This window comes from Salvelinus fontinalis, chromosome 7 (genome assembly GCF_029448725.1).
Source record: "Salvelinus fontinalis isolate EN_2023a chromosome 7, ASM2944872v1, whole genome shotgun sequence".
NCBI classification, from domain to species: Eukaryota; Metazoa; Chordata; class Actinopteri; order Salmoniformes; family Salmonidae; genus Salvelinus; species Salvelinus fontinalis.
Window position 1 is genome coordinate 703,505 of NC_074671.1, and position 21,670 is coordinate 725,174.

Consider the following 21,670-nt stretch of genomic DNA (forward strand, 5'->3'; position numbering starts at 1 on the left):
CTCTACTAGTGTGTTCTGTATTGTACTCTACTGGTGTGTTCTGTATTGTACTCTACTAAACTCTACTAGTGTGTTCTGTATTATACTCTACTGGTGTGTTCTGTATTGTACTCTACTAAACTCTACTGGTGTGTTCTGTATTGTACTCTACTAAACTCTACTAGTGTGTTCTGTATTGTACTCTACTGGTGTGTTCTGTATTGTACTCTACTAGTGTGTTCTGTATTGTACTCTACTGGTGTGTTCTGTATTGTACTCTACTAAACTCTACTAGTGTGTTCTGTATTGTACTCTACTGGTGTGTTCTGTATTGTACTCCACTAAACTCTACTAGTGTGTTCTGTATTGTACTCCACTAAACTCTACTGGTGTGTTCTGTATTGTACTCTACTAAACTCTACTAGTGTGTTCTGTATTGTACTCTACTAGTGTGTTCTGTATTGTACTCTACTAAACTCTACTAGTGTGTTCTGTATTGTACTCTACTGGTGTGTTCTGTATTGTACTCCACTAAACTCTACTGGTGTGTTCTGTATTGTACTCTACTAAACTCTACTAGTGTGTTCTGTATTGTACTCCACTAAACTCTACTAGTGTGTTCTGTATTGTACTCCACTAAACTCTACTAGTGTGTTCTGTATTGTACTCTACTAGTGTGTTCTGTATTGTACTCTACTAGTGTGTTCTGTATTGTACTCTACTAAACTCTACTAGTGTGTTCTGTATTGTACTCTACTAAACTCTACTAGTGTGTTCTGTATTGTACTCTACTAAACTCTACTAGTGTGTTCTGTATTGTACTCTACTAAACTCTACTAGTGTGTTCTGTATTGTACTCTACTGGTGTGTTCTGTATTGTACTCCACTAAACTCTACTAGTGTGTTCTGTATTGTACTCTACTAAACTCTACTGGTGTGTTCTGTATTGTACTCTACTAGTATGTTCTGTATTGTACTCTACTAGTGTGTTCTGTATTGTACTCTACTAAACTCTACTAGTGTGTTCTGTATTGTACTCTACTGTTGTGTTCTGTATTGTACTCTACTAGTGTGTTCTGTATTGTACTCTACTAGTGTGTTCTGTAATGTACTCTACTAAACTCTACTGGTGTGTTCTGTATTGTACTCTACTAGTGTGTTCTGTATTGTACTCTACTAGTGTGTTCTGTATTGTACTCTACTAAACTCTACTAGTGTGTTCTGTATTGTACTCTACTAAACTCTACTAGTGTGTTCTGTATTGTACTCTACTGGTGTGTTCTGTATTGTACTCTACTAGTGTGTTCTGTATTGTACTCTACTGGTGTGTTCTGTATTGTACTCTACTAGTGTGTTCTGTATTGTACTCTACTAAACTCTACTAGTGTGTTCTGTATTGTACTCTACTAAACTCTACTAGTGTGTTCTGTATTATACTCTACTGGTGTGTTCTGTATTGTACTCTACTAAACTCTACTAGTGTGTTCTGTATTATACTCTACTGGTGTGTTCTGTATTGTACTCTACTAAACTCTACTGGTGTGTTCTGTATTGTACTCTACTAAACTCTACTAGTGTGTTCTGTATTGTACTCTACTGGTGTGTTCTGTATTGTACTCTACTAGTGTGTTCTGTATTGTACTCTACTGGTGTGTTCTGTATTGTACTCTACTAAACTCTACTAGTGTGTTCTGTATTGTACTCTACTAGTGTGTTCTGTATTGTACTCTACTAAACTCTACTGGTGTGTTCTGTATTGTACTCTACTGGTGTGTTCTGTATTGTACTCTACTAAACTCTACTAGTGTGTTCTGTATTGTACTCTACTAGTGTGTTCTGTATTGTACTCTACTAGTGTGTTCTGTATTATACTCTACTGGTGTGTTCTGTATTGTACTCTACTAGTGTGTTCTGTATTGTACTCTACTGGTGTGTTCTGTATTGTACTCTACTAGTGTGTTCTGTATTGTACTCTACTAGTGTGTTCTGTATTATACTCTACTAGTGTGTTCTGTATTGTACTCTACTAGTGTGTTCTGTATTGTACTCTACTGGTGTGTTCTGTATTGTACTCTACTAGTGTGTTCTGTATTGTACTCTACTAGTGTGTTCTGTATTATACTCTACTGGTGTGTTCTGTATTGTACTCTACTAGTGTGTTCTGTATTGTACTCTACTAGTGTGTTCTGTATTGTACTCTACTAGTGTGTTCTGTATTGTACTCTACTAGTGTGTTCTGTATTGTACTCTACTAAACTCTACTAGTGTGTTCTGTATTGTACTCTACTAGTGTGTTCTGTATTATACTCTACTGGTGTGTTCTGTATTGTACTCTACTAGTGTGTTCTGTATTATACTCTACTGGTGTGTTCTGTATTGTACTCTACTAGTGTGTTCTGTATTGTACTCTACTAAACTCTACTAGTGTGTTCTGTATTTTACTCTACTAGTGTGTTCTGTATTATACTCTACTGGTGTGTTCTGTATTGTACTCTACTAAACTCTACTGGTGTGTTCTGTATTATACTCTACTAGTGTGTTCTGTATTGTACTCTACTAGTGTGTTCTGTATTGTACTCTACTGGTGTGTTCTGTATTGTACTCTACTAAACTCAACTAGTGTGTTCTGTATTGTACTCTACTAAACTCTACTAGTGTGTTCTGTATTATACTCTACTAGTGTGTTCTGTATTGTACTCTACTAGTGTGTTCTGTATTGTACTCTACTAAACTCTACTAGTGTGTTCTGTATTGTACTCTACTAAACTCTACTAGTGTGTTCTGTATTATACTCTACTAGTGTGTTCTGTATTATACTCTACTAGTGTGTTCTGTATTGTACTCTACTAGTGTGTTCTGTATTATACTCTACTGGTGTGTTCTGTATTGTACTCTACTAAACTCTACTAGTGTGTTCTGTATTGTACTCTACTGGTGTGTTCTGTATTATACTCTACTAGTGTGTTCTGTATTGTACTCTACTAGTGTGTTCTGTATTGTACTCTACTAGTGTGTTCTGTATTGTACTCTACTAAACTCTACTAGTGTGTTCTGTATTGTACTCTCCTAAACTCTACTAGTGTGTTCTGTATTGTACTCTACTGGTGTGTTCTGTATTGTACTCTACTAGTGTGTTCTGTATTGTACTCTACTAGTGTGTTCTGTATTGTACTCTACTAGTGTGTTCTGTATTGTACTCTACTAAACTCTACTGGTGTATTCTGTATTATACTCTACTAGTGTGTTCTGTATTGTACTCTACTAAACTCTACTAGTGTGTTCTGTATTATACTCTACTAGTGTGTTCTGTATTGTACTCTACTAGTGTGTTCTGTATTATACTCTACTAGTGTGTTCTGTATTGTACTCTACTAAACTCTACTAGTGTGTTCTGTATTATACTCTACAAGTGTGTTCTGTATTGTACTCTACTAGTGTGTTCTGTATTGTACTCTACTAAACTCTACTAGTGTGTTCTGTATTGTACTCTACTAAACTCTACTAGTGTGTTCTGTATTGTACTCTACTAAACTCTACTAGTGTGTTCTGTATTGTACTCTACTAAACTCTACTAGTGTGTTCTGTATTGTACTCTACTGGTGTGTTCTGTATTGTACTCTACTAAACTCTACTGGTGTGTTCTGTATTGTACTCCACTAAACTCTACTAGTGTGTTCTGTATTATACTCTACTGGTGTGTTCTGTATTGTACTCTACTAGTGTGTTCTGTATTGTACTCTACTGGTGTGTTCTGTATTGTACTCTACTAGTGTGTTCTGTATTGTACTCTACTGGTGTGTTCTGTATTATACTCTGCTAGTGTGTTCTGTATTGTACTCTACTAGTGTGTTCTGTATTGTACTCTACTAGTGTGTTCTGTATTGTACTCTACTAAACTCTACTAGTGTGTTCTGTATTGTACTCTACTAAACTCTACTGGTGTGTTCTGTATTGTACTCTACTAGTGTGTTCTGTATTGTACTCTACTAAACTCTACTGGTGTGTTCTGTATTGTACTCTACTAAACTCTACTAGTGTGTTCTGTATTGTACTCTACTAGTGTGTTCTGTATTGTACTCTACTAGTGTGTTCTGTATTGTACTCTACTAGTGTGTTCTGTATTGTACTCTACTAAACTCTACTAGTGTGTTCTGTATTGTACTCTACTAGTGTGTTCTGTATTGTACTCTACTAGTGTGTTCTGTATTGTACTCTACTAAACTCTACTAGTGTGTTCTGTATTGTACTCTACTGGTGTGTTCTGTATTGTACTCTACTAGTGTGTTCTGTATTGTACTCTACTAGTGTGTTCTGTATTGTACTCTACTAAACTCTACTAGTGTGTTCTGTATTGTACTCTACTAAACTCTACTAGTGTGTTCTGTATTGTACTCTACTGGTGTGTTCTGTATTGTACTCTACTAGTGTGTTCTGTATTGTACTCTACTATTGTGTTCTGTATTGTACTCTACTAAACTCTACTAGTGTGTTCTGTATTGTACTCTACTAAACTCTACTAGTGTGTTCTGTATTGTACTCTACTGGTGTGTTCTGTATTGTACTCTACTAAACTCTACTAGTGTGTTCTGTATTATACTCTACTGGTGTGTTCTGTATTGTACTCTACTAAACTCTACTGGTGTGTACTGTATTGTACTCTACTAAACTCTACTAGTGTGTTCTGTATTGTACTCTACTGGTGTGTTCTGTATTGTACTCTACTAGTGTGTTCTGTATTGTACTCTACTGGTGTGTTCTGTATTGTACTCTACTAAACTCTACTAGTGTGTTCTGTATTGTACTCTACTGGTGTGTTCTGTATTGTACTCCACTAAACTCTACTAGTGTGTTCTGTATTGTACTCCACTAAACTCTACTGGTGTGTTCTGTATTGTACTCTACTAAACTCTACTAGTATGTTCTGTATTGTACTCTACTAGTGTGTTCTGTATTGTACTCTACTAAACTCTACTAGTGTGTTCTGTATTGTACTCTACTGGTGTGTTCTGTATTGTACTCCACTAAACTCTACTGGTGTGTTCTGTATTGTACTCTACTAAACTCTACTAGTGTGTTCTGTATTGTACTCCACTAAACTCTACTAGTGTGTTCTGTATTGTACTCCACTAAACTCTACTAGTGTGTTCTGTATTGTACTCTACTAGTGTGTTCTGTATTGTACTCTACTAGTGTGTTCTGTATTGTACTCTACTAAACTCTACTAGTGTGTTCTGTATTGTACTCTACTAAACTCTACTAGTGTGTTCTGTATTGTACTCTACTAAACTCTACTAGTGTGTTCTGTATTGTACTCTACTATTGTGTTCTGCATTGTACTCTACTGGTGTGTTCTGTATTGTACTCTACTAAACTCTACTAGTGTGTTCTGTATTGTACTCTACTGGTGTGTTCTGTATTATACTCTACTAGTGTGTTCTGTATTGTACTCTACTGGTGTGTTCTGTATTGTACTCTACTAGTGTGTTCTGTATTGTACTCTACTAGTGTGTTCTGTATTGTACTCTACTAGTGTGTTCTGTATTGTACTCTACTAAACTCTACTAGTGTGTTCTGTATCATACTCTACTAGTGTGTTCTGTATTGTACTCTACTAAACTCTACTGGTGTGTTCTGTATTATACTCTACTAGTGTGTTCTGTATTGTACTCTACTAAACTCTACTAGTGTGTTCTGTATTGTACTCTACTAAACTCTACTAGTGTGTTCTGTATTATACTCTACTAGTGTGTTCTGTATTGTACTCTACTAGTGTGTTCTGTATTGTACTCTACTAGTGTGTTCTGTATTGTACTCTACTAGTGTGTTCTGTATTATACTCTACTAGTGTGTTCTGTATTGTACTCTACTAAACTCTACTAGTGTGTTCTGTATTGTACTCTACTAAACTCTACTAGTGTGTTCTGTATTGTACTCTACTAGTGTGTTCTGTATTGTACTCTACTAAACTCTACTAGTGTGTTCTGTATTGTACTCTACTATACTCTACTAGTGTGTTCTGTATTGTACTCTACTAGTGTGTTCTGTATTGTACTCTACTAAACTCTACTAGTGTGTTCTGTATTGTACTCTACTAAACTCTACTAGTGTGTTCTGTATTGTACTCTACTAGTGTGTTCTGTATTATACTCTACTAGTGTGTTCTGTATTGTACTCTACTAAACTCTACTAGTGTGTTCTGTATTGTACACTACTAAACTCTACTAGTGTGTTCTGTATTGTACTCTACTAAACTCTACTAGTGTGTTCTGTATTGTACTCTACTGGTGTGTTCTGTATTGTACTCCACTAAACTCTACTAGTGTGTTCTGTATTGTACTCTACTAAACTCTACTGGTGTGTTCTGTATTGTACTCTACTAAACTCTACTAGTGTGTTCTGTATTGTACTCTACTGGTGTGTTCTGTATTGTACTCTACTAGTGTGTTCTGTATTTTACTCTACTAGTGTGTTCTGTATTGTACTCTACTAAACTCTACTAGTGTGTTCTGTATTGTACTCTACTGGTGTGTTCTGTATTGTACTCTACTAGTGTGTTCTGTATTGTACTCTACTAGTGTGTTCTGTATTGTACTCTACTAGTGTGTTCTGTATTGTACTCTACTAGTGTGTTCTGTATTGTACTCTACTAGTGTGTTCTGTATTGTACTCTACTAAACTCTACTAGTGTGTTCTGTATTGTACTCTACTAGTGTGTTCTGTATTGTACTCTACTAGTGTGTTCTGTATTGTACTCTACTAGTGTGTTCTGTATTGTACTCTACTAAACTCTACTAGTGTGTTCTGTATTGTACTCTACTGGTGTGTTCTGTATTGTACTCTACTAGTGTTTTCTTTATTGTACTCTACTAGTGTGTTCTGTATTGTACTCTACTAAACTCTACTAGTGTGTTCTGTATTGTACTCTACTAAAATCTACTAGTGTGTTCTGTATTGTACTCTACTGGTGTGTTCTGTATTGTACTCTACTAAACTCTACTAGTGTGTTCTGTATTATACTCTACTGGTGTGTTCTGTATTGTACTCTACTAAACTCTACTGGTGTGTTCTGTATTGTACTCTACTAAACTCTACTAGTGTGTTCTGTATTGTACTCTACTGGTGTGTTCTGTATTGTACTCTACTAGTGTGTTCTGTATTGTACTCTACTGGTGTGTTCTGTATTGTACTCTACTAAACTCTACTAGTGTGTTCTGTATTGTACTCTACTAGTGTGTTCTGTATTGTACTCTACTAAACTCTACTAGTGTGTTCTGTATTGTACTCTACTGGTGTGTTCTGTATTGTACTCTACTAAACTCTACTAGTGTGTTCTGTATTGTACTCTACTGGTGTGTTCTGTATTGTACTCCACTAAACTCTACTAGTGTGTTCTGTATTGTACTCTACTAAACTCTACTGGTGTGTTCTGTATTGTACTCTACTAGTATGTTCTGTATTGTACTCTACTAGTGTGTTCTGTATTGTACTCTACTAAACTCTACTAGTGTGTTCTGTATTGTACTCTACTGTTGTGTTCTGTATTGTACTCTACTAGTGTGTTCTGTATTGTACTCTACTAGTGTGTTCTGTATTGTACTCTACTAAACTCTACTAGTGTGTTCTGTATTGTACTCTACTGGTGTGTTCTGTATTGTACTCTATTAAACTCTACTAGTGTGTTCTGTATTGTACTCTACTAGTGTGTTCTGTATTGTACTCTACTAGTGTGTTCTGTATTGTACTCTACTAGTGTGTTCTGTATTGTACTCTACTAAACTCTACTAGTGTGTTCTGTATTGTACTCTAATAGTGTGTTCTGTATTGTACTCTACTAGTGTGTTCTGTATTGTACTCTACTAAACTCTACTAGTGTGTTCTGTATTGTACTCTACTGGTGTGTTCTGTATTGTACTCTACTAGTGTGTTCTGTATTGTACTCTACTATTGTGTTCTGTATTGTACTCTACTAAACTCTACTAGTGTGTTCTGTATTGTACTCTACTAAACTCTACTAGTGTGTTCTGTATTGTACTCTACTGGTGTGTTCTGTATTGTACTCTACTAAACTCTACTAGTGTGTTCTGTATTATACTCTACTGGTGTGTTCTGTATTGTACTCTACTAAACTCTACTGGTGTGTTCTGTATTGTACTCTACTAAACTCTACTAGTGTGTTCTGTATTGTACTCTACTGGTGTGTTCTGTATTGTACTCTACTAGTGTGTTCTGTATTGTACTCTACTGGTGTGTTCTGTATTGTACTCTACTAAACTCTACTAGTGTGTTCTGTATTGTACTCTACTGGTGTGTTCTGTATTGTACTCCACTAAACTCTACTAGTGTGTTCTGTATTGTACTCCACTAAACTCTACTGGTGTGTTCTGTATTGTACTCTACTAAACTCTACTAGTGTGTTCTGTATTGTACTCTACTAGTGTGTTCTGTATTGTACTCTACTAAACTCTACTAGTGTGTTCTGTATTGTACTCTACTGGTGTGTTCTGTATTGTACTCCACTAAACTCTACTGGTGTGTTCTGTATTGTACTCTACTAAACTCTACTAGTGTGTTCTGTATTGTACTACACTAAACTCTACTAGTGTGTTCTGTATTGTACTCCACTAAACTCTACTAGTGTGTTCTGTATTGTACTCTACTAGTGTGTTCTGTATTGTACTCTACTAGTGTGTTCTGTATTGTACTCTACTAAACTCTACTAGTGTGTTGTGTATTGTACTCTACTAAACTCTACTAGTGTGTTCTGTATTGTACTCTACTAAACTCTACTAGTGTGTTCTGTATTGTACTCTACTAAACTCTACTAGTGTGTTCTGTATTGTACTCTACTGGTGTGTTCTGTATTGTACTCCACTAAACTCTACTAGTGTGTTCTGTATTGTACTCTACTAAACTCTACTGGTGTGTTCTGTATTGTACTCTACTAGTATGTTCTGTATTGTACTCTACTAGTGTGTTCTGTATTGTACTCTACTAAACTCTACTAGTGTGTTCTGTATTGTACTCTACTGTTGTGTTCTGTATTGTACTCTACTAGTGTGTTCTGTATTGTACTCTACTAGTGTGTTCTGTATTGTACTCTACTAAACTCTACTAGTGTGTTCTGTATTGTACTCTACTGGTGTGTTCTGTATTGTACTCTATTAAACTCTACTAGTGTGTTCTGTATTGTACTCTACTAGTGTGTTCTGTATTGTACTCTACTAGTGTGTTCTGTATTGTACTCTACTAGTGTGTTCTGTATTGTACTCTACTAAACTCTACTAGTGTGTTCTGTATTGTACTCTACTAGTGTGTTCTGTATTGTACTCTACTAGTGTGTTCTGTATTGTACTCTACTAAACTCTACTAGTGTGTTCTGTATTGTACTCTACTGGTGTGTTCTGTATTGTACTCTACTAGTGTGTTCTGTATTGTACTCTACTATTGTGTTCTGTATTGTACTCTACTAAACTCTACTAGTGTGTTCTGTATTGTACTTTACTAAACTCTACTAGTGTGTTCTGTATTGTACTCTACAGGTGTGTTCTGTATTGTACTCTACTAAACTCTACTAGTGTGTTCTGTATTATACTCTACTGGTGTGTTCTGTATTGTACTCTACTAAACTCTACTGGTGTGTTCTGTATTGTACTCTACTAAACTCTACTAGTGTGTTCTGTATTGTACTCTACTGGTGTGTTCTGTATTGTACTCTACTAGTGTGTTCTGTATTGTACTCTACTGGTGTGTTCTGTATTGTACTCTACTAAACTCTACTAGTGTGTTCTGTATTGTACTCTACTGGTGTGTTCTGTATTGTACTCCACTAAACTCTACTAGTGTGTTCTGTATTGTACTCCACTAAACTCTACTGGTGTGTTCTGTATTGTACTCTACTAAACTCTACTAGTGTGTTCTGTATTGTACTCTACTAGTGTGTTCTGTATTGTACTCTACTAAACTCTACTAGTGTGTTCTGTATTGTACTCTACTGGTGTGTTCTGTATTGTACTCCACTAAACTCTACTGGTGTGTTCTGTATTGTACTCTACTAAACTCTACTAGTGTGTTCTGTATTGTACTCCACTAAACTCTACTAGTGTGTTCTGTATTGTACTCCACTAAACTCTACTAGTGTGTTCTGTATTGTACTCTACTAGTGTGTTCTGTATTGTACTCTACTAGTGTGTTCTGTATTGTACTCTACTAAACTCTACTAGTGTGTTCTGTATTGTACTCTACTGGTGTGTTCTGTATTGTACTCTACTAGTGTGTTCTGTATTGTACTCTACTGGTGTGTTCTGTATTGTACTCTACTAAACTCTACTAGTGTGTTCTGTATTGTACTCTACTGGTGTGTTCTGTATTGTACTCCACTAAACTCTACTAGTGTGTTCTGTATTGTACTCCACTAAACTCTACTGGTGTGTTCTGTATTGTACTCTACTAAACTCTACTAGTGTGTTCTGTATTGTACTCTACTAGTGTGTTCTGTATTGTACTCTACTAAACTCTACTAGTGTGTTCTGTATTGTACTCTACTGGTGTGTTCTGTATTGTACTCCACTAAACTCTACTGGTGTGTTCTGTATTGTACTCTACTAAACTCTACTAGTGTGTTCTGTATTGTACTCCACTAAACTCTACTAGTGTGTTCTGTATTGTACTCCACTAAACTCTACTAGTGTGTTCTGTATTGTACTCTACTAGTGTGTTCTGTATTGTACTCTACTAGTGTGTTCTGTATTGTACTCTACTAAACTCTACTAGTGTGTTCTGTATTGTACTCTACTAAACTCTACTAGTGTGTTCTGTATTGTACTCTACTAAACTCTACTAGTGTGTTCTGTATTGTACTCTACTAAACTCTACTAGTGTGTTCTGTATTGTACTCTACTATTGTGTTCTGCATTGTACTCTACTGGTGTGTTCTGTATTGTACTCTACTAAACTCTACTAGTGTGTTCTGTATTGTACTCTACTGGTGTGTTCTGTATTATACTCTACTAGTGTGTTCTGTATTGTACTCTACTGGTGTGTTCTGTATTGTACTCTACTAGTGTGTTCTGTATTGTACTCTACTAGTGTGTTCTGTATTGTACTCTACTAAACTCTACTGGTGTGTTCTGTATTATACTCTACTAGTGTGTTCTGTATTTTACTCTACTAAACTCTACTAGTGTGTTCTGTATTGTACTCTACTAAACTCTACTAGTGTGTTCTGTATTATACTCTACTAGTGTGTTCTGTATTGTACTCTACTAAACTCTACTAGTGTGTTCTGTATTATACTCTACTAGTGTGTTCTGTATTTTACTCTACTAAACTCTACTAGTGTGTTCTGTATTGTACTCTACTAAACTCTACTAGTGTGTTCTGTATTATACTCTACTAGTGTGTTCTGTATTGTACTCTACTAAACTCTACTAGTGTGTTCTGTATTGTACTCTACTAAACTCTACTAGTGTGTTCTGTATTGTACTCTACTAGTGTGTTCTGTATTGTACTCTACTAAACTCTACTAGTGTGTTCTGTATTGTACTCTACTATACTCTACTAGTGTGTTCTGTATTGTACTCTACTAAACTCTACTAGTGTGTTCTGTATTGTACTCTACTAGTGTGTTCTGTATTGTACTCTACTAAACTCTACTAGTGTGTTCTGTATTGTTCTCTACTAAACTCTACTAGTGTGTTCTGTATTGTACTCTACTAAACTCTACTAGTGTATTCTGTATTGTACTCTACTAGTGTGTTCTGTATTATACTCTACTAGTGTGTTCTGTATTGTACTCTACTAAACTCTACTAGTGTGTTCTGTATTGTACTCTACTAAACTCTACTAGTGTGTTCTGTATTGTACTCTACTAAACTCTACTAGTGTATTCTGTATTGTACTCTACTAGTGTGTTCTGTATTATACTCTACTAGTGTGTTCTGTATTGTACTCTACAAAACTCTACTGGCGTGTTCTGTATTGTACTCTACTAGTGTGTTCTGTATTATACTCTACTGGTGTGTTCTGTATTGTACTCTACTAGTGTGTTCTGTATTGTACTCTACTAGTGTGTTCTGTATTGTACTCTACTAAACTCTACTGGTGTGTTCTGTATTGTACTCTACTGGTGTGTTCTGTATTGTACTCTACTAGTGTGTTCTGTATTATACTCTACTAGTGTGTTCTGTATTGTACTCTACTAAACTCTACTGGTGTGTTCTGTATTGTACTCTACTGGTGTGTTCTGTATTGTACTCTACTAAACTCTACTAGTGTGTTCTGTATTATACTCTACTAGTGTGTTCTGTATTATACTCTACTGGTGTGTTCTGTATTGTACTCTACTAGTGTGTTCTGTATTGTACTCTACTAAACTCTACTGGCGTGTTCTGTATTATACTCTACTAGTGTGTTCTGTATTGTACTCTACTGGTGTGTTCTGTATTGTACTCTACTAAACTCTACTAGTGTGTTCTGTATTGTACTCTACTAAACTCTGCTAGTGTGTTCTGTATTGTACTCTACTGGTGTGTTCTGTATTATACTCTACTAGTGTGTTCTGTATTGTACTCTACTAAACTCTACTGGTGTGTTCTGTATTGTACTCTACTGGTGTGTTCTGTATTGTACTCTACTAGTGTGTTCTGTATTGTACTCTACTGGTGTGTTCTGTATTGTACTCTACTAGTGTGTTCTGTATTGTACTCTACTAAACTCTACTGGTGTGTTCTGTATTATACTCTACTAGTGTGTTCTGTATTGTACTCTACTAGTGTGTTCTGTATTGTACTCTACTAAACTCTACTGGTGTGTTCTGTATTATACTCCACTAGTGTGTTCTGTATTGTACTCTACTAGTGTGTTCTGTATTGTACTCTACTAGTGTGTTCTGTATTATACTCTACTGGTGTGTTCTGTATTGTACTCTACTGGTGTGTTCTGTATTATACTCTACTGGTGTGTTCTGTATTGTACTCTACTAGTGTGTTCTGTATTGTACTCTACTAGTGTGTTCTGTATTGTACTCTACTAGTGTGTTCTGTATTGTACTCTACTGGTGTGTTCTGTATTGTACTCTACTAAACTCTACTAGTGTGTTCTGTATTGTACTCTACTGGTGTGTTCTGTATTGTACTCTACTAAACTCTACTAGTGTGTTCTGTATTGTACTCTACTGGTGTGTTCTGTATTGTACTCTACTAAACTCTACTAGTGTATTCTGTATTGTACTCTACTAGTGTTTTCTGTATTGTACTCTACTAAACTCTACTAGTGTGTTCTGTATTGTACTCTACTAAACTCTACTAGTGTGTTCTGTATTGTACTCTACTGGTGTGTTCTGTATTGTACTCTACTAGTGTGTTCTGTATTGTACTCTACTAGTGTGTTCTGTATTGTACTCTACTGGTGTGTTCTGTATTGTACTCTACTGGTGTGTTCTGTATTGTACTCTACTAGTGTGTTCTGTATTGTACTCTACTAAACTCTACTAGTGTGTTCTGTATTGTACTCTACTGGTGTGTTCTGTATTGTACTCTACTAGTGTGTTCTGTATTGTACTCTACTAGTGTGTTCTGTATTGTACTCTACTAGTGTGTTCTGTATTGTACTCTACTGGTGTGTTCTGTATTGTACTCTACTAAACTCTACTAGTGTGTTCTGTATTGTACTCTACTGGTGTGTTCTGTATTGTACTCTACTAAACTCTACTGGTGTGTTCTGTATTGTACTCTACTAAACTCTACTAGTGTGTTCTGTATTGTACTCTACTAAACTCTTCTAGTGTGTTCTGTATTATACTCTACTGGTGTGTTCTGTATTGTACTCTACTAGTGTGTTCTGTATTGTACTCTACTGGTGTGTTCTGTATTGTACTCTACTAGTGTGTTCTGTATTGTACTCTACTAGTGTGTTCTGTATTGTACTCTACTAGTGTGTTCTGTATTGTACTCTACTAAACTCTACTGGTGTGTTCTGTATTGTACTCTACTAGTGTATTCTGTATTGTACTCTACTAGTGTATTCTGTATTATACTCTACTAGTATATTCTGTATTGTACTCTACTAGACTCTCTTCTCTCTACAATAATAACTATGACAGAGACAGACAGACAGACCTCGCTCTACAATAATAACTATGATAGAGACAGAAAGACAGACCTCTCTCTACAGTAATCACTATGACAGAGACAGACAGACAGACAGACAGACCTCTACAATAATAACTATGACAGAGACAGACAGACCTCTCTCTACAATAATAACTATGACAGAGACAGACAGACCTCTCTCTACAGTAATAACTATGACAGAGACAGACAGACAGACAGACCTCTCTCTACAGTAATAACTATGACAGAGACAGACAGACAGATCTCTCTCTACAGTAATAACTATGACAGAGACAGACAGACAGACAGACCTCTCTCTACAGTAATAACTATGACAGAGACAGACAGACAGACCTCTCTCTACAATAATAACTATGACAGAGACAGACAGACCTCTCTCTACAATAATAACTATGACAGAGACAGACAGACCTCTCTCTACAGTAATAACTATGACAGAGACAGACCTCTCTCTACAGTAATAACCATGACAGAGTCAGACAGACCTCTCTCTACAGTAATAACTATGACAGAGTCAGACAGATCTCTCTTTACAGTAATAACTATGACAGAGACAGACAGACCTCAACAGTAATAACTATGACAGAGACAGAATGACAGACCTCTCTCTACGGTAAGAACCATAACAGAGACAGACAGACAGACCTCTACAGTAATAACTATGACAGAGACAGACAGACAGACCTCTCTCTACAATAATAACTATGACAGAGACAGACAGACAGACCTCTCTCTACAATAATAACTATGACAGAGACAGACAGACAGACCTCTAACTACAGTAATAACTATGACAGAGACAGACAGACCTCTCTCTACAGTAATAACCATGACAGAGACAGACAGACAGACAGACCTCTATAATAATAACTATGACAGAGACAGACAGACCTCTCTCTACAGTAATAACCATGACAGAGACAGACAGACAGACAGACCTCTATAATAATAACTATGACAGAGACAGACAGACCTCTCTATACTGTAATAACCATGACAGAGACAGACAGACAGACCTCTCTCTACAATAATAACTATGACATAGACAGACAGACCTCTCTATACAGTAATAACCATGACAGAGACAGACAGACAGACAGACCTCTCTCTACAGTAATAACCATGACAGAGACAGACAGACAGACAGACAGACCTCTCTCTACAGTAATAACCATGACAGAGACAGACAGACAGACCTCTCTCTACAGTAATAATCATAACACCTACTTCTGAGGGAGTGAGAGTTGAATCATATTAATCTTGAAAGGCTGAACAACTCACCAGGATGGAAGCCAGTATTGGTGTCTTAATGATCCACCAGAACATCTCTGTCTTTTCAATTATGTCCCAGCACCTGGTAACATATAGGTGACATCACATATATTATTACATATATCACAACACCTGGTAACATATAGGTGACATCACATATATTATTACATATATCACAACACCTGGTAACATATAGGTGACATCACATATATTATTACATATATCACAACACCTGGTAACATATAGGTGACATCACATATATTATTACATATATCACAACACCTGGTAACATATAGGTGACATCACATATATTATTACATATATCACAACACCTGGTAACATATAGGCGACATCATATATATTAATACATATATCACAACACCTGGTAACATATAGGTGACATCACATATATTATTACATATATCACAACACCTGGTAACATATAGGTGACATCACATATATTATTACATATATCACAACACCTGGTAACATATAGGTGACATCACATATATTATTACATATATCACAACACCTGGTAACATATAGGCGACATCATATATATTAATACATATATCACAACAACTGGTAACATATAGGTGACATCATATATATTATTACATATATCACAACACCTGGTAACATATAGGTGACATCACATCTATTATTACATATATCACAACACCTGGTAACATATAGGTGACATCACATATATTATTGCATATATCACAACACCTGGTAACATATAGGTGACATCACATATATTATTGCATATATCACAACACCTGGTAACATATAGGTGACATCACATATATTATTACATATATCACAACACCTGGTAACATATAGGTGACATCACATATATTATTGCATATATCACAACACCTGGTAACATATAGGTGACATCACATATATTATTGCATATATCACAACACCTGGTAACATATAGGTGACATCACATATATTATTGCATATATCACAACACCTGGTAACATATAGGTGACATCACATATATTATTGCATATATCACAACACCTGGTAACATATAGGTGACATAACATATAATATTACATATATCACAACACCTGGTAACATATACACTACTGTTCAAAAGTTTGTGGTCACTTAGAAATGTCCTTGTTTTTGAAAGAAAAGCACATTTTTTGTCTATTAAAATAACATTAAATTGATCAGAAATACAGTGTAGACATTGTTAATGTTGTAGCTGGAAACGGCAGATTTTTTATGGAATATCTACATAGGCGTACAGAGGCCCATTATCAGCAACCATCACTCCTGTGTTCCAATGGCACGTTGTGTTAGCTAATCTAAATGTATCATTTTAAAAGGCTAAATGATCATTAGAAAACTCTTTTGCAATTATGTTGTTCTGATTAACTTCTTGCGAATATAGGGGGTGCTGTTTCGACTTAGCATAAATCGGTCTCCAGATTAAACGGCTTCCTACTCAATTCTTGCTCGTACAATATGCATATTATTATTATTATTGGATAGAAAACACTCTCTAGTTTCTATAGCCGTTAGAATTTTGTCTCTGAGTGAAACAGAACTCATTCTACAGCACTTTTCATGACAGGGAGTGAGATTTCAGAAATCTTGGCCCCTGTTCCCAGGTCGGTTGTAAAGTCCCTGTAAATGCTATGGAGAAACAAACACTGCCTACGTCTTCCTCTGGATGTCAGTACGTGGTGACGCTTTGAATGGAGTCGATTGCGCAATCAGGGCCTCTATAAAACACCAAAGACCGGAAGTAGCTTTCTTTTCCTGCCTGCGCCTGACGCACGATGGACATCGGGCTTGCCTCCTTCCAAGCTGTTGTTTAGCCAGTAATATTTCTCCGGTCATGTTTTTACTCGTTATAGGTGTTAAAAACATCATAATGTAGTCAATTTAAACCGTTTTATAGCAATTTATATCCGTTTAGTGCGATTTTGAGGCATCGCTTTGTAATAGACTTTGAAGCTCCGGGCACGTTTCGGGGTCCCGGTCGTACGTTAGTGAGCATTTCGACGGACAAGTGGACATCTTTCGACCAAAAGAAGATTAGACCCAAGAAAGGATTCATTGCCCAAGAATCTGATGGAAGATCGCCTCATAGTAAGAAATATTTAAGATGATAAATCGTTGTTCTGTAGAAAAATGTCAAACGCACGTTCTGCCATTTTGTTAGATGTAGCTTTGCTTGGCGCAACCTGTATTGAAAAGTAAGGATAATTTAAAAAATGTAATTCCGCGATTGTATTAAGAATTAAATTGTCTATCAATCGCTGTCCACCCTATATTTTTTAGTCAAGTTTATGAGTATTTATGTATAAGACTAGATCACTGTCTAATATGGTGCACGACATTTTCTGACCAGCTGTGCTACTTTTGTCATTGTCTAACCATGATTTTGGTGGCTAAATATGCACATTTTCGAACAAACTGTATATGTATGTTGTAATTTTGATGTTACAGGAGTGTCATCTGAAGAATTCTGAGAAGGTTAGTGAAAAAATTAATATATTTTGGCGATGATACGATATCGCTCTCTTTGGCTAGAATCAGTGCTCGGGTAACGTTTGCGTATGTGGTATGCTAATATAACGATTTATTGTGTTTTCGCTGTAAGACACTTAGAAAATCTGAAATATTGTCTGTATTCACAGGATCTGTCTTTCAATTAGTGTATGCTGTGTATTTTTACAAAATGTTTTATGATTAGTAGTTAGGTAAACACGTTGCTCTATGTATTTATTCTAGTCCATTTGTGACGGTGGGTGCAATTGTAAACTATGATTTCTACCTGAAATATGCACATTTTTCTAACAAAACCTATCCTATACCATAAATATGTTATCAGACTGTCATCTGATGAGGTTTTTTCTTGGTTAGTGGCTATCAATATCTTAGTTTAGCCGAATTGGTGATAGCTACTGGTGTTGAGAGAAAATGGTGGACAAAGAAAAATTGTGATTTTTGCTAACGTGTTTAGCTAATAGATTTACATATTGTGTCTTCCCTGTAAAACATTTAAAAAATCTGAAATGGTGGCTTTATTCACAAGATCTGTATCTTTCATTAGGTGTCTTGGACTTGTGATTTAATGATATTTAGATGCTACTATTTAATTGTGACGCTATGCTAGCGATGCTAATCAGTGTGGGGGGGGTGGGGGGTGCTCCCAGATCCGGGGTAGAGGCTCGTTAGAGGTTAATAAACGGCTCACTATCCACTGCATGTGTACCAAACTCACTAAAAGTGACAGTAATAAAGCTTGTCTTGAAAGCCAAACCTTGACCCAGAAAATATAAAAAACTATCAGCCAATAACGAATCTTCCATTCCTCTCAAAGATTTTAGAAAAAGCTGTTGGGCAGCAACTCACTGCTTTCCTGAAGACAAACAATGTATACGAAACGCTTCAGTCTGGTTTTAGACCCAATCATAGCACTAAGACTGCACTTGTGAAACTGGTAAATTGACTTTTAATGGCGTCAGACCGAGGCTCCGCATCTGTCCTCGTGCTCCTGTTATGCTGATGAAGGAGGACCCAAAAGCGACGTAATAGAAACAGAGTCTTTATTCCAGTCTTAACCTGTTGGGGATGGGGGCGCTGTTTAGACTATTTATGCTAATGTGGCTAATTTTTTAAACGGCTTCCCACAAAATCCTTGATCGTACAATATGCATATTATTATTATTATTGGATAGAAAACAGTCTATAGTTTCTATAGGAGTTGAAATTTTGTCTCTAAGTGGAACAGAGCCCATTCTACAGCAATTTCCCTGACATGGAGTCAGATTTGAGAAACGTTGGCCACTTTTCTGAAGTCATTTAAAAGGGCTCTGTCGTTGCTATGACTATACGGACACTTCTTACGTCTTCCCCTGGATGCCTTTACGTGATGACGATTCCAACGGGCTCGATTGCTCGTTCACAGGCCCTACAAATGAAAAAAACCTTTAGCTAGCAAGTCTTTTCTTGCTGCGTAACGCGCGTGGAAGACACCGACCCTCTCCTGTTCCAAGCGTTAGTTTAGCCTGTTATATTTCTCCGGTCATCTTTTCACTCGTTATAGGAGTTACAAACATCACAAAGTAGTTAATTTAAAGCGTTTTATAGCAATTTATATCCGTTTAGTGCGATTTTGTGACATTTATTTTTGCAACGATGTGAAAAGTTGGGCACGCTTTTCAGTTCATCCCGAACGTAGTTGACATTTCCACATGGCAAGAGGACAGCTTTCCACCAAAAGACGATTTCTCCCAAGAAAGGATCCTTTGCCCAAGATACTGATGGAAGAACAGCTCAAGGTAGGACATTTTTATTATGATAAATCGTGTTTCTGTCGAAACATTTTAGTGGCTTAGGACGCCATGTTTTTTGACGTAGCTTCGCTTGGCGCAAACTGTATTGAAAAGTAAGGATAAATTAAAAAATGTAATAACGCAATTGTATTAAGAATTAAATTGTCTATCAATCCCTGTCCACCCTATATTTTTTAGTCACGTTTATGAGTATTTATGTATAAGAGTAGATCACTGTCTAAGTGGCGCAAGGACAAATTCTGACCAGCCGAGTTACATTTCACATTGTCTAACCATGATTTTGGTGGCTAAATATAAACATTTTCGATCAAACTGTATATGCATGTTGTAATGTGATGTTACAGGAGTGTCATCGGAAGAATTCTGAGAAGGTTAGTGAAAAAATTAATATCTTTTGGCGATGTTGACTTTTATCGCTCACTTTGGCTAGAATCAATGCTGGGCTGCTAATTGCTATGTGCTAAGCTAATATAACGATTTATTGTGTTTTCGCTGTAAGACACTTAGAAAATCTGAAATATTGTCTGTATTCACAGGATCTGTGTCTTTCGATTCGTGTATGCTGTGTATTTTTACGAAATGTTTGATGATTAGTAGTTAGGTAAACACGTTGCTCATTGTAATTATTCTAGTCCATTTGTGATGGTGGGTGCAATTGTAAACTATGCCATATACCTGAAATATGCACTTTTTTCTAACAAAACCTATCCCATACCATAAATATGTTATCAGACTGTCATCTAATGAGTTTTTTTGTTGGTTAGGGGCTATAAATATCTTAGTTTAGCCGAATTGGTGATGGCTACTGGTGTTGGTGGACAAATAAAAGATGGTGGAATATGCTAATGTGTTTTTAGGTAATAGATGTACATCTTTACATATTGTGTCTTCCCTGTAAAACATTTTAAAAATCGGAAATGTTGACTGGATTCATAAGATCTGTGTCTTTCATTAGCTGTATTGGACTTTAATGTGTGAAAGTTAAATATTTGAAAAAATTATTTTTTTTGAATTTCGCGGCACTGGTTTTTCAGTGGGGGGGGGGGGGTGTGCCGCTAGCGCCACGCTGATCCTAGACAGGTTAAACAAACAATGATGTTCCTGGATATTATCAAAGGTAATCCAAAACAGGAAACTGAAAACCTCTTGTCAGTAGAGAGGAACGACTGGAGACGCGACCACAGACTGCAGGTCGCTTCAGGAAGGCACAGACCGTAGCTGACATAGACACCTGCTCACACGCAGCTTCTGACAAATGCAAAAACACAACAGGGCGGAACAAGGACACAGAGCAGCTAACCTCAAACAAGAATCCGACAAAGACAGAAGCGGAAAACAGAGGGAGAAATAGGGACTCTAATCAGAGGGCAAAATAGGGGACAGGTGTGAAAGAGTAAATGAGGTCGTTAGGAGAATGAGAAACAGCTGGGAGCAAGAACGGAACGATAAAGAGAGAGAGCGGGAGAGGGAAAGAGGGAGGAGGAGAGAGAGAAATAGAAAGAGAGAAAGAACCTAATAAGACCAGCAGAGGGAAGCACAGGGACAAGACATGAAGATCAAAGACAAAACATGACAGTACCCCCCCACTCACCAAGCGCCTCCTGGCGCACTCGAGGAGGAACCCTGGCGGCGACGAAGGAAATCATCAATCAACGAACGGTCCAGCACGTCCCGAGAAGGAACCCCACTCCTCTCCTCAGGACCGTAACCCTCCCAATCCACTAAGTACTGGTGACCACGTCCCTGAGAACGCATGTCCATGATCCTCGTTCCTTGTAAATAGGTGCGCCCTCGACAAGGACGGGAGGGGGGGAGGGAAGACGAACGGGGGCGCGAAGAAAAGGCTTGACACAAGAGACATGGAAGACAGGGTGGACGCGACGAAGATGTCGCGGAAGAAGCAGTCGCACAGCGACAGGATTAACGACCTGAGAGACACGGAACGGACCAATGAACCGCGGA

The 21,670-nt window shown here is 36.9% G+C and overlaps 1 protein-coding gene across 2 annotated transcripts in view; it reads right to left on the bottom strand.

Annotated features, from left to right (window-relative positions):
• Positions 1-21,670, bottom strand: part of vipr1b (vasoactive intestinal peptide receptor 1b) — a 351,937-nt gene that overhangs the window by 69,085 nt on the left and 261,182 nt on the right. For both annotated transcript variants that reach the window (XM_055928148.1, XM_055928149.1), the window contains exon 9: positions 15,390-15,462. In XM_055928148.1, the coding sequence (XP_055784123.1) occupies positions 15,390-15,462 (73 nt within the window). The remainder of the gene's footprint in view (positions 1-15,389; positions 15,463-21,670) is intronic.